This window comes from Pseudorasbora parva, chromosome 10 (genome assembly GCF_024679245.1).
Source record: "Pseudorasbora parva isolate DD20220531a chromosome 10, ASM2467924v1, whole genome shotgun sequence".
NCBI lineage: Eukaryota > Metazoa > Chordata > Actinopteri > Cypriniformes > Gobionidae > Pseudorasbora > Pseudorasbora parva.
In genome coordinates this window covers 44373864-44388786 of record NC_090181.1, presented here as the reverse complement: position 1 = coordinate 44388786, position 14923 = coordinate 44373864, and the positions used below count along the sequence as shown (strand labels likewise).

General features: G+C 39.7%; 1 protein-coding gene across 2 annotated transcripts in view; it reads left to right on the top strand.

Annotated features, from left to right (window-relative positions):
* The window catches only part of stxbp6 (syntaxin binding protein 6 (amisyn)), a 75024-nt gene extending 64460 nt beyond the window's left edge, over positions 1-10564 (top strand). Inside the window, exons 5-7 of one of the 2 annotated variants that reach the window (XM_067456239.1) lie at positions 72-237; positions 7095-7252; positions 8826-10564. In XM_067456239.1, the coding sequence (XP_067312340.1) occupies positions 72-237; positions 7095-7252; positions 8826-8849 (348 nt within the window). In that variant the 3' untranslated portion in view covers positions 8850-10564. The remainder of the gene's footprint in view (positions 1-71; positions 238-7094; positions 7253-8825) is intronic. The other variant, XM_067456238.1, reaches the window with a different exon arrangement.
* Positions 10565-14923: the final 4359 nt, after the last annotated feature.

Below are 14923 nucleotides of genomic sequence, written 5' to 3'. Positions count from 1 at the left end.
TTGTGTGGTGGATGTTAGATGCTTTGTTGCTGTTGATCGTTGACTACTTCCCTTCATCCAAAAATGTTTAGGATTGCCCTGAGTTTGACTTGATATTTGAGAATGGATCTGACCAGTGGATAGCAGGCTCAGCTGGAGAGAAGTGCATGTTTGTCCAGATCCTCCATCACACATGCCAGCGCTACGTCCCTGAAAGAAAACCTGAGTTCATCAACTGCAGCTCCAAACTGCTGGGAGGTCAGACGCCGCATTCAAGCATACTTAGGGCCTTATGAAAGCTGTTTTATTTTCTTTCCAAATTCCACATTTTTAGGCTTTATTTTTTGTTAGGCTTTTAGTTGATCAGTTATGTCAGTCAGTCAATCGATTCAAGATGCCAAAAGATTATTTACAATCCAATATTTAACAAATCCTTTATATATATATAAATATAAATAAGGTTGCATGTGCCATGTTCTGGTGACAGATTGGTGTGATGCTCCACGTCTGCCTCATTAAACGTTCCTAATTTTGTTTTGAATTCTCCTACAACAGTTTTCCGTGCATCAAAGGTACAAACAAACAAACAAACAAACAAAAAAACACTGTCTCATAATCATCATTGCCATATCAGCTCTTCGTCTACTCTGCTCTGATTGGTCAGATGACTCAGTCTGCTGTGATTGGTCTACTCTGCTCTGATTGGTCAGGTGGCTCAGTCTGTTGTGATTGGTCTACTCTACTCTGATTGGTCAGATGGTCCAGTCTGCTCTGATTAGTCAGATGACTCAGTCTGCTGTGATTAGTCAGATGGCCCAGTCTGCTGTGATTGGTCTACTCTGCTCTGATTGGTCAGATGGCTCAGTCTGTTGTGATTGGTCTACTCTACTCTGATTGGTCAGATGGCCCAGTCTGCTCTGATTAGTCAGATGACTCAGTCTGCTGTGATTAGTCAGATGGCCCAGTCTGCTGTGATTGGTCTACTCTGCTCTGATTGGTCAGATGGCTCAGTCTGCTGTGATTGGTCTACTCTGCTCTGATTGGTCAGATGGCCCAGTCTGTTGTGATTGGTCTACTCTGCTCTGATTGGTCAGATGGCTCAGTCTGCTGTGATTGGTCTACTCTGCTCTGATTGGTCAGATGGCTCAGTCTGTTGTGATTGGTCTACTCTGCTCTGATTGGTCAGATGGCCCAGTCTGTTGTGATTGGTCTACTCTGCTCTGATTGGTCAGATGACTCAGTCTGCTCTGATTGGTCAGATATCTCATCTTTTGGAAGTGCATCAGCATTGATTTGCTTTGGCAGCAGAAAACCGCATCTTCTCAAAATGAACATGAACCAAACTCTTCCAGTCTCAGCTACAACTACAGTGTTTGAGGGTGGTGGAAAAGGAGACAATGTACAAGGACAGCCAATAGAGACAGAGCGCATTTAGGCCACACCCACACGGGGGGAGAGGGGGTTACAATCCAACGCTCTCCATTGACTTTGTATTGCGTGAGATTGCCCTCTTGTCATTTTGGACTTATTACAAAAAAACAGAACAATGTCTAAAAGCTAATATGTGACGAGATGTTCAGCAAACAAGCAAAAAAACACATAACTACGTTTTTATAAGCTCTCGACCCCAAAAAAGAGCATTTAAAGAGACAATAGTGGATACAGGCAATAAGAAGTGAAGCTTTAGCAGGAAGAATGGGTCAATTTTGGGATCCTGACACTCAGTATGCCTCAGTTTGCCCACGTGTGCAGTAAACATTTAGTCAAATATCCTAATATCAGTTTATATATTATATTTCCTGTCACTGATGACTTTCCCCTCCAGTGGGCGTAGTTCTCATTGTACTTTAGCATGTCGCCGCTCTATCTCTATTGCATGTATGCACTTTTTTTGTCTTTAAACGCTCGCTTTTGGGGTCAGCAGCTTATAAACACTTCTGTTTTTTTGGTTCTGTTTATTTTTTTTCTGCTTGTTTTCTGTACACCTCGTCACATATTGGCTTTTAGACATTGTAGTTTTTTTGTTATAAGTCAGAAATAACACGGATGCAGCCTCGTGCACTAGAAAGTCAATGGAGACGGTTGGTTTGCCCCCCCCCCCCCCCCCGGTGGGCGTGGCTTTGACATTGACACATGTCTCTATGAAGCCCATAGCTTGTCATTAATGCAAATTTGTAACAAACCTACATAGGTTCAAGCAGGAAGTGAGTCTGGAATTACTGTCATGCAGTTTAGAATCAAATCTTTCTTTTGTGGAGACAATAATGCCATTTATCTGCCCTTTGATCTTTAAAACTTTGCAGACCTTTTACATTCACAAACAGTTATATCACACAGTACCAGAACTAAACCCTAGACAGTTTACATTTGTATGCTACAATTAAAGTGTTTGTCTGTCGAGGAGAGCACGTATGCTATTTTAACTGTCTTGGGGGAAGCACCCTTCCTTCTCTTCCCTGCCAGTTATTCCTCCCACTTAATAAATAACAGCTTTTAGTGATGCTTCTTGTCTTTATTCCTTTAGTCGCGGTCTGACTCAGAGAAGATGGACCGTGTTATTGTGGGAAAGAGTCGCGTTGCTGTGGGTTCAGAGGCCTGTATTCTGTTGCCTGGCAGAGTTCACTTGACTGATCCATTTACAGCTCAGCAAACATGAACAGACCTGATTGTGAGCCGAAAGGCAAATATTTAATTTCAGTTAATGTTTATTTACGATAACTCTGGCTGAAATGTCATTTTAAAGTTCAAATTAGTCGCTGCATGATACTAAAAACATGGCATATAGCAGCAGATTACATATAATATTGACAACATTTGTCACTGTACTGGCTAATGATAAGGTTAATGGTACGATCATGAGAGCTGAGAGATCAGTCGTGTGTGGCTGATGAAGACCTAACCTTTCTGGCCCCTCCGGTCTAAGTCTCACACCAGTGCAAAACAAATACGGTGAAGCTGCTCAGGTGTGGGACGAAAACCGTGGGGATTGTCAGCTGTCACTACAGGACCGGATTCATCCTTGACTCCATGGATAAATACCGGAATAAATGACTTGTGGTCAAACAGGCATTCATTATGCTGGAACATTTCATTAACAGTTACTTCTGCACACCCTATTATGGATACTTAAAGGGTTAGTTCAACCAAAAATGTAATTTCAGTCATTAATTCCTCACCTTCATGTTGTTGGACACCCGTAATGCTGCGTTCACACCGCACGCGAATGACGCGATTCGCGCGAGTGATTTACATGTTAAGTCAATGCAGAGATGCGAATTCTGCGGCACGATTCGCGCGAATGAGGCGGCAAGGATCACGCGAATTGAGCGTTTTGAACACATGATTTGCGCAAACCACACGAAACACGCGAATCGCTCAAGTTGAAAAATCTAAACTTTGGCGGATATTCGCGCCGCGTTAACCAATGAGGAGCCTGCTTACTGCTGTCACGTGTTGAAGTGACGGATGGGAAACCCATAGGGGAAACCCAGAGGCCAGAGTAATTTAAAAATACTACTGTATGGTGTCACAAAATGTAGCTTAAATAGTTTTTCAGGCGACAATGTAGTTGTTTAAAGCTCAAATATGTGATTTATTTATTAAGAGAGCTTCTATTTGAAAATTTGATCTGGCATTTTCAGAGGTGTGAGACCCAGGCGATCACCGGAGCTCAGCGCTCATCAACCCCGGTGAGAGCAGCCTTAACTCGGCTAGTCCTTCTGCTGACTGCCGCTGCCTAGCAGAAGCCCCTCCCATGACGCGAATTCGCGTCTGTTGTGTAGTGAATGTCACACGCGAATGAAGCGAATTGAACTCGCGAATGAAGGGAATGGATTCAAAATGTTCACGCTTCCAACTTCGCGCGAAAAGCACAATTTATTTGCGTCATTCTTGTGCAGTGTGAACGCAGTATATGATCCGTTTATCTTCGGAACACAAAAGAAGATATTTTTGTTGAAATCCGATGACTCAGAAAGGCCTTCGTTGACACCAATGTCATTTTCTCTCTCAAGACCCATAAAGGCACTAAAGACGTCGTTACAAAGCCCATCTCACTACAGCGGCTCTACAATCATTTTATGAAGACACGAGAATAGTTTTTCTGCGCAAAATTTTTTAAATAACGACTTGAATAGCGATGGGCTGATTTTAAAACACAGCTTCCTGAAGCCTTGGAGCTTTATGAATCAGTGAATCGATTCATGATTTGGATCACATGTCAAACTGCTGAAATCACATGACATTGGCGATCACCTAAGCTCTGCCCACATCCCGCCTTTTTGCCCATTTTCTGCTATCCAGGCGTGACACGCGATGACGCGCTCACAATATGGCGCCGCACAGCTCGCCCCTACTTTACGTATCGGAACGGCTTATCGGCATCCTATGGGTGATGTCACGGACACTACGTCCATATTTTTTTTACAGTCTATGAGGCAATGACTGGCAGAATCTGTGTTACTAATTCAGGACGAATATTCAATGAAAAACTCACCCATTCCATCACAAAAACACAAACCGTTCTCATAATCCACTCAATGGTACATGAGCACAACAGTCCAACTAACGAACATATTACAATTATGACCAGATTAGAGTTATAGCGATCACAAAACACAAACCGTTCTCATAAACCACTCAATAATACACGAGCACAACAGCCCAACTAACATATTACAGTTATGAGCAGATTAGAGTTATATAGATCACAAAACACAAACCATAATCATAAACCACTCGATAGTACACAAGCACAACAGCCCAACTAACAAACATTTTACAATTATGACCAGATTAAAGTTATATAGATCATGAAAAGAGGAAACAAACATATATTAGGACTATAGTATCTTACTTGTCGGACACATTTTGTGAGCTGACGCTTGAAACAGTGAGGAGATTTAGACGCTCCATACGGTGTGGAAATGAACGGGTCTTTATCATCATTGAAGTGAGCCACAATACGATCGCAAATGGACAAACAAGCGAATGTGACACACGAGCATATTCAAGCAAATGCCATATTATAGTTCTCGGCTAATGTCCGTCGTGTGTGTGTGTTTTTAATGACGTGCACTGAGCACGCTCTTCTCACCATCTTTAGTAGACATGCCCCTTACCTGCTGATTGGCTACAAGTTTGTTATTGCATTTGGCCTGAGTCTGTTTTATAAAACGGTTTTGAAATAACACTTACCCCTAGCCTGGATGCCAGCCGAACTTAGCCCCGCCCACAACATTTTTAGGTCGGGAAGTTCGGTCTGGACTCGATCCGTAGAGGAGTTATTATTCCCGAACAGAAACTGTTCAGACCAATCACATTGTCAGGGCGATGACTGACAGATTATCACCAGAACGTAATCAGCCATGTCATCAAAGAGCGCTTGGGTTGAATTAGTTTACAGCAATGATGGCTGTTGTCACATAGGCGTAATTTGCAGGTGGGACATGTCCCCACCACTTTTTGAAACCTCTTGCTGCATGGATGAACCTATCTAATGCAAACAAAACATCTCTGGTTAACAAGAAAAGCATAATTTCATAGTTTGGGAAATAAGAGGCGATCTGGCGCTCGTTGCCGCTGTAATCAGTGGTGCAGATGTCTCTCATGGCTCATGCATGCAGTCTTCACACAGACGAGTTTTAATCTAACGCTTACGAAAATTCACACATTTTCGTGAGACTGTTCCACACACTTGAAAAACAGTTACGCCACTGGCTGTTGTTGAAAAACTGAGATGTGTAGATTCCGCCATCTGTTATAGGAGATATCAACACTTAAGGACAACTCCGGTGAGAAATGACCCTAGGGGTAAGTAACAGATGGTTAGCGAGTAGATCGTTCTCTGGGATGCGTTTTCATGAAAATCGAATTTAAAGAGTTTGATCTCTAAAAGCAGATTAGCTTATAACAGTAGTCTATGGGGCATAGAATGAGTAAAATTAAATCGCTAGTTAACACCACTAACAAGGCTCAAAATAGCCTCACACTAACACGGCAGCATAATGAGGGTCCCTACATGCAAACCGAAGCATTGAGAACTTTGTAAGGGTACAAACAGTTTAATAAGAAGATACTTTATAAAGACATAAAGTGCATTGCACGTTCACGGTCAGCAGCCATCTTGGAAAACAGTCTCGACTAGTCGATCCACGAGCGTTGTGCTAAGTGAGCTGGTCGATAGGAATTACGTTTGTGAAATCTGATTACATGGACATTTTTATTTTTATTTATTTATTTTCTCTGTTGTGTTCAGCGCTTTCTTCCGGAAACAACGGACCATAAGAGATTCCAAGTCACAGTTCATCACTTAGCACAGCGCTCGTTGCTCGACTAGTCGAGACTGTTTTCCAAAATGGCGCCTGACTGTCTTTATAAAGTATCTTCTTATTAAACTGTTTGTGTTTGTTAATTACCCCTAGGGTCATTTCTCACCGGAGTTGTCCTTTAATTAAGAGGAACAGAGGACCGCGATCAAGGTATTTGTCTATGGGATAGATGCATCTGTAGCTCCGATGCTCTGATTGGTTGTAGGTCTATCCAATTGAGGTCTTTCCTGTGTCGTTTGAAATATGCCCCATAATCACAGCCCAAATCTTCTGACTAGAATTGAGTATGACCACATTAGGCTAACTTACCCCACCTTTAAGTGGGTCAAAAATCAATTTTCAAATAATTGTCTGAAAAGATTACATTTAATCATTGCACTTTAAAGGGTTCACCCAAAAATGAAAATTAGCCCATGATTTACTCACCCTCAAGTCATCCAAAGTGTATATGAGGCAAATACAATCAGAGCACTATTATGATGGATAGATGCACTTTTATGGACTTCAATACAGAAAAAGCAATTCTCTGCCATTATAAAGCTTGGAACAGCCAGGACATTTTTTATATAACAAAGTTTTAACGTCTGAAAGAAGAATGTCCTATACACCTAGGAGGGCTTGAGCGTGAGTAAATCATAAGCTGATTTTTATTTTTGGGTGAACTATCTCTTTAAAGTGAGTAAATGATATTTATTTTGTTTTTTAGAAGTATGCTGAGATGTACTTTTTCTCAAGGGTAAATTGTGTCAGTGTTTCCTTCTCACCGGTGTCCCGTCATCTCTGCAGGGAACAGTATCCTGCACGAGGCAGCAGACAGTGTGAGCAGTGCGGTGCAGAAGGCCAGTCAGGCGCTGAATGAGCGCGGAGAGAGACTGGGGCGCGTGGAGGAGAAGACAAGCGACATGATGAACAGCGCCTCGCATTTTGCTGAGACTGCACACAAGGTAAAATCTGCCACGTGTTTGTGTTTAGTCTTTTGGCCAGTTCCTGTAGGTTTTCTAAAACTGATTCAGGTGAAAAAACATTCGTGATGCTTTGCTGCCTTCATGTGGCGACTGCTGTCATACACACACTGTTTAGTATTCTTTTCTTGTTTCTAGTCCAAACATCTAAAAATTCTTAAAACACAATTATTTTTCTTACCCCACTGGCAGAATATTTAGCTTATTTTAAGCAAAAGCTCTCTTAATTTTGAGTTATTTTTTCCCAAAACAAGACTTGTCTAATAAATGTTTCTTAATGTGAGAATTTTTAGAAATTTTGACTAGAAATTAGAAAAAAGAAAAAAATACTAAGTAAGAAAAATAAAACAAAAATGAATTTTTTGCAGTACACACACACACACACACACACACGTCTGGTTCACTATCTTTGTGGGGACTCCATAGACGTAATGTGTTTTATACCGTACAAACCTTATTTTCTGTCCCCCTACACTGCGCCTGCCCCTAAACCTACCCAACACACACACACACACACACACACACACACACACACACACACACACACACACACACACACGCACGCACACACACACACACACACACACACACACACACACACACACACACACACACACACACACACACACACACACACACACACACACACACACACACACACACACACACACACACACTGCCCCTGCCCCTGCCCCTAAACTTACCCATCACAGGAAACATTCTGCATTTTTACTTTCTCAAAAAAACTCCTTCTGTGTGATTTATAAGCCTTTTGAAAAGTGGGAACAGCTGGCTGGTTTCCACAATGTAGTTGATCTCAGGTTCTACTATCCTTACAGGGACATATGGTCCCCACAATGTAATATACACAAGGACACACACACTACTGTTCAAAAGTTTGAGATTCACTCGTTCTAGTTTTTCCTGTTTGACACTGTGAAGCTGCTTTGACACAATCGTGATTGTAAAAGCGCTTTATATATAAAGTTGATTGATTGATTGATTATAAAGTTCATTACCAGGCATAATGACGGCAATAAATACTTTTATAATGCATTATACATAAAGGCTTTAATTAAAGTGTTACCAAAGTCTTTTCTGCTCACCAAGCAGGAAATACAGTAATACTGTGAAATATTACAATATTAAATAGCTTTCTATAGTAATATATTTTGAAATGTAATGTATTCTTGTGATCAAAGCTGAATTTATCATCAGTACTCCAGTCTTCAGCGTCACGATCCTTCACTAATCATTCTAATACTGGGATTTGCTGTTCGTGAAACATTTCTAATTATTATCAGAAAAAGCAGTTTTAAGGATTCTTTGATGAATATAATAAAACAGTATTTATTTTAATCTTTTGTAACATTATAAATCTCTTAACTGTCGCTTTCGATCGATTTAATGCATCTTTGCTGATTCAAAATCATAATTTCTATTAAATGTATTTTACTCTTATTAATGCATTCTCTCTCTCTCTCTCTCTCTCTCTCTCTCTCTCTCTCTCTCTCTCTCTCTCTCTCTCTCTCTCTCTCATATATCATATATCCAGCTTGCCATGAAGCACAAGTGTTAAACCTTTGCCGTATTTTTGTTTCCTCGCCCCTGCTGTCAGAGAGTGTTGTGGGATGCACATGAAGTATCACATGAAGAAGGAAGTGAGTGTGTTGTGCATCACACTGTGGCCGATCAACATGGCCTTGTGCACATCATGCATCCTCTATCTAACCACAGATGGATTAATCTAACCGAATGGCGGATCATTATTATCATTTTAAGATCCAAGATTCCTGCTGATATATGATATCCCTTTGATGTTGTTTGATAAGCACCATAATGAAAGAGTTTTAGTGTGTGAAATTATTAGAAATGTCTAAGGGTTTTATAAAAATATATTTAACTTGGTCTTTTTTTAAACATCATTTTTTTTAATTGAATTGAATTGTAATGGTGCAGTGGGCCCACTTTAATAATGAAGTGCATCTGAAGTGTTGAAATATCTCCAGAACAGCTTTGAGAAATGAAAAGAACATGAGACGTGTGGGTTGCCTTAACTGGATGTTAACTTCACATGCTGGAGCAGAATGAGAGGAGACCCTGGCAAAGAAAACACTAGTCTACAGTTGAGTTACATTTGATACTAATCCACACATGTCTGTGTACCTTCAATCTCTCCAACAGTTCTAAGTTTTGCCCTCACAATACAGATCTGGGATCAGCCAGAGCGACTACATAAACACATGCTCTCACGCTACAAATATGTCTAACATAAACTCAGTGTTTTGTCTGCTAGGGAATACTGTGGCTCTCTGAGGAGCATGACACTGCTTTTATTAGGCTCTGCCTTGAATTGTTTGGCATTTTCACGTCGCCTTTTAGATTTTTATAAGATTATTGGGTGTAACATGAATGTTTACACATAACTAACTCAATGTATTGAAGTCATTTAAAGTATTACAATTGATCACAGCCTGAATTAGTGTTCTCTTGAAGAACCTCTGCCAAAAAGCATATGGCTTATACTTCTGTGTTATACTTTGCAATGTATTTTTCCCATTCGGTTGTTTGCTTAAGTGACCCAAGTCTGTAGTCCTCCATTTTATGTGTTGTAGGTTGAAATAAAGCGATTAAATGTACATAATTATATGTGTGTGCTTCAAACCCTGCCTCAGAATTGCATCTGTGAGTGTTCACAACTGTTTTACTTCTGTCGTCTCTAACATCATTTATAGCTTCTTTTATGTAAAGTCATACGGTTTGTTTTCTGGATTCTGAGAACAGCTCTGATGCACTGATGTGTCTTGCTTTCTGCCATCAAATACTGCCAGAGAATGTCATCATCGAAAGAGAAAAACATATGAATTATGAAACTGTCATGTGCATCCCAGGCCTAGATGTGTTTTTCATGTTACATGCTTTCATTATGAAAAACAACCCCTGTTTTCAGTGATCTAACCCCCTTTTTCAGTGTGTAGAGTAGCGATATGCTCCAATGAAAAATGAAATTGGTTTTGTTTAAAGGGAACATTCAGATATTGGTTAATCTTTTTAAAACATGCCTGTGCTACTGTGGTAAATGGAATAATGAAGGGTTAATAAATGATGATGATGCATCTCTTTGATCTCATAAACAAATTTAAAACACGTGGTGCAAGAATGCATATTCAGGGTTATGTGATATCAAAATCAGAAACTGGTTTCAGTTGGGCTGCCAAATGTCAAGCGTTCATGCAAATATTAGCTTTCAATGCTATATGTTTGTTTTCATTTACAATTATCCCTCAATAGACAGATAGAAAAAATCACTATCAAATAAAAAAAAAAAATGTATATAAAATAAGTTTTTTTTGTGTGTGTAGTTGTACAGAGTGTGGATTATACAAAATAATATAAAAATCTAAACTACGTTGGGGTGAGCAAGTGATGTATCCGGTAGGCGTGGCTTGGTAGGGGCAGAAGCAAGTGCATTCTGGGAGTTGTTGTCTTTCATCCACATCCAAAAATACATTTTCTGGCTTTTCTCAGTCTAGAAGACACCAACTTCTAAAATAATTTCACAATCCTACTACATAAATGACCTAATTTACATACACATTAATCTTTCCAGTGCTGAAGTACCCATTTAATGCCATCCCATCCTTAATCTGTAGGGTTTAATATGGAGTCGGCCCACCCTTTGCAGCTCTAACAGCTTCAGCTCTTCTGGGAAGGCTTTCCACAAGGTTTAGGAGTGTGTTTATGGGAATTTTTTACCATTCTTCTAGAAGCTCATTTGTGAGGTCAGGCACTGATGTTGGACGAGAAGGCCTGGCTCTCAGTCTCCGCTCTAATTCATCCCAAAGCTGTTCAATCGGGTTGAGGTCAGGACTCTGTGCAGGCCAGTCAAGTTCCTCCACACCAAACTCCTCATCCATGTCTTTATGGACCGACGCTTTGTGCACTGGAGCGGAGTTATGTTGGGACAGGAAGGGGCCGTCCCCAAACTGTTCCCACAATATTGGGAGCATGAAATTGTCCACAATGTCTCGGTATGCTGAAGCATTGAGTTTCTTTCACTGAACTGTAACGGTCACTTAGAAACATTTACAGTAATTTGAGGTAGAATGTGAACTGCTTATGTGCATAGTGTGCGCCTCTGTAAGGGAATGCAAACAGTGTAGGAGAGGAGAGAACCACGCTATCAACTTTGTACTCTTTTCCCTTTCATTTTCCTTTTTTTATTTGTAACCTAAGACAAGGCAAATTTATTTATATAGCACATTTCATACCCAATGTCAATTCAAAGTGCTTTACATAAAAATGAATTAAAATAGTGATAACATATGCATATGAAATAAGAATAACGTGTAAAAATTAAAAATAGAAACCAGGATAATTAAAATGGTTGTAAAAAGAATTTATAAAATAAAATGTTGATAAATAGATCCCTATCTGCCTGATTCTAAATTCAGGTACTCCTATATGAGATGAAAGTGATGGAGCCGGTTCGCAATGTCTCCTGGACTTTACAAGTCAGTCCAAGACGGGCTCCTGTAGGGGACGTGACCTTTGCCCCACAGGGCCTCCCCTTTATTGAGACCGCTTCTTTACACTCTCTGCTACCACAAGTAAATCATTTTATTAAACCGGGGGAAAATACGCCAGCTCTCACCTCACGTTTCATTTCCTTGAGCTACAAACATTCTCTACTAATTAGTTTTTCTGGGCAACAACATTTTAACTCTGCATAAAAAAGGGGCCAAGTCCAACCCCTGAAAAACAACCCCACACCATAATCCCCCCTCCACCAAACTTTACACTGCACAAGGCAGTCAGCCAGAGAAGCTTGATTGGTCACTCCAGAGAACACGTCTCGCTGCGTTACCACTTTGAGATTTTGTTTAGTATAAAGTGCATTATAAATAAAATGTATTATTATTACTGCTCTAGAGTCCAGTGGCGGCTGCTTTACTCCACTGCATCCCACTCTTTCCATTGCACTTCGTGATATAAGGCTTGGATGAGCTGCTCGGACATGGAAACACATTCCATGAAGCTCTCTACACACTGTAGAATAAATGGTAAAATGGTAAATGGACTGCATTTATATAGCACTTTTAACAGACCCTATGGCCATCCAAAGCGCTTTACATATTGCCTCACATTCCCCCATTCACACACCGACGGTGGTGTCAGCCATGTAAGGCGCCATCCAGCTCGTCGGGAGCAGCTGGGGTTCGGTGTCTTGCTCACGGACACCTCGACACTTGGTCAGTTGGATCCGGGGAATCGAACCACCAACCTTCCAGTTTGTAGCCAAACTAGATGAATCACTGAGCCACTGCCATCCCGGATATTTAGTAGCGAGGATATTTCACGAATGGACTTATTGCGCTTGAGTTCACTAATGTGTGGAGAAGCGTCTGCAGGCCTAGTGCTTGATTTATACACCTGAATTCAGTGAAAAACAATTTGGTGTCCCAAAACTTTTGACAATATAATGCATTATCCACTAATCATTCTGGGCTTGTTAAAATGGAGTAGAAGCTCCCCTTTGTTAGTCTGCTCCATAAGTTGTCAAATACTAGCTCTAGAGCCAAGGGCTGTCCCACAAGGAAGGGAGGAAGGTGTAACTGCTGGGACTTCCCTTGCTGTATAATATAGAAAAGGTAGTCCGTAGAGTCAATAGTGGGTATTATTTCAGTTGATTTGTAACTTCGGGGCCCTTTTATACTCACGAGTGCTCTGTGTGTAACGTCACGGACTGCGTCTGCTGTTTACTGGCTTCTGTTACCAGGCCTCAGACACCGGTCCTGCTGATGGCATTGCCCATAGCGATTAGGAAAATAGTTGCATGCGCAACCTAAGACATTTTGCCAAAAAGATGCCAAAAGCATTGAAATATAATTTCTTCCCATATAATTTTTTTTCTTATTACAATGTCCATTTAGGGGCTTCATATAATTGATGTTTCATGGGGTACATTTATTTTAAACAGCATCTTGTAAATACTATTATAATTTATAAATGCATCTTATATGACATTGATACTGCCAACACTCAATACAATTTCTCTATATGAATTTTAAGTATTGATTAAAAATTCCTTGGGCACATTATGCATCAGCAACCCTTACAGTGTCATGTTGATCCAGACCCCACGTGTGTTTTGCTGTCTTAAGATTTGCAGTTCTTTTTTCTTTTTTCAGTAGCAGTTTGGGAGTCCATCAGATGAAATGGGTGTACATTTAAACTGTACTTATCCTCCGTTATGGAATGACCTCATTTGCTGTTGTTTTGACACTGAACAGAAGTGTGGGTATTCCAGAAGGCAAGGTTATCTTACCATCAAACATACCCTGAGCTCTGTTGATTAACTCAAACCTTGCTTACTTGAGGAATGCTGATTCCAACACGTCCGGGAATGTCGTCAAGAAACGGACGCTAAGAAAAAAGCGAGCCATGCTATGTCTTTCTTATTCTTTTGTTTAATGGCTTTTTACATAGTGTATATTACCAAATACAGTATCTGATGGTTGTGAAATAATTTACAAAAATAATGTAAATAATAACTTTATTGTCTGTTTGATAATAATTATATAATAAAAAGAAAGACTGATTAAACTAAATAACACTGAAAATGGCTGTGTATTTTTTTTTTCTTGCTTCCATTGCACGAAAGGTAAGTTATATCATTTTTATTACAGAAATACATTATATCATAGAAAGCCTTCTGCAGACAAAAAACATCTGATTCAACATCTGAAAACATGCGGATCAACAATGTGCGAGATGTGAATTATATATAAAGTTTACCCTTAAACATTTCCAGGTGTGTCTCATAATCTGCTTTCTCAAACACTCCCCTGGTGTCGGATTTAAACATTTACAAGACATCAGACCAGTGTCTTTACAGAGACCTTTGGAGAGATTACGAAACCTAAACAGGTACATGTTGTTCCAGATATTTCTTCTAATGCTTTTACATTTATTTGAAGCTTTGCTAAGAATTGAATTGCACACTTCATCATCTGAGATCTGTTTGCACACCTCACAATAATTTCAATAATAAAAAAGTTCACAATAATTGATGTATTGCAAGACAGTATTGTTCTTACTTGTTCTGCATGATGGTTTTTGTGCATACGTTTTTTTTTTATGTATCACAATTAAAAAACATTTTTTCTTTTTTTGCAAAGTATCATATTTGATACATCAGGCATTTATGGCTCATATAGTATTATATAGTGAAAATATGGAAGAAAAAGACCTCAGTTTTATTCAGACTCAAACTGAGCAAAAGTTTGCGATTTGGTGCAGATGATGATGATAATACGGACAAAAAGTAAGATGAAATTCTGATGCTTGTAATCACTGAGATTACAGTATAGCAGATACTTCCATAAAATACATATAAATATCAGTCATCCCTCTATATCTGTCTCAGTGAGATGATATTTAAATGTTTAGCTTCGTGATCAAAGCTCTGCAGGTTTCATACTATATACGACAGATGAACTAATACACCTTCCTCAAAAGCCTGATGATCATATTTGAGACGTTTTCTGTAAAATGATGTACGAATAATCAATTACACCATAGCAGCTTCAGCCCAGAAGCAAGTGTTTCAAATATTACCAAAGATATCAATATCATACAGATATAACTGTA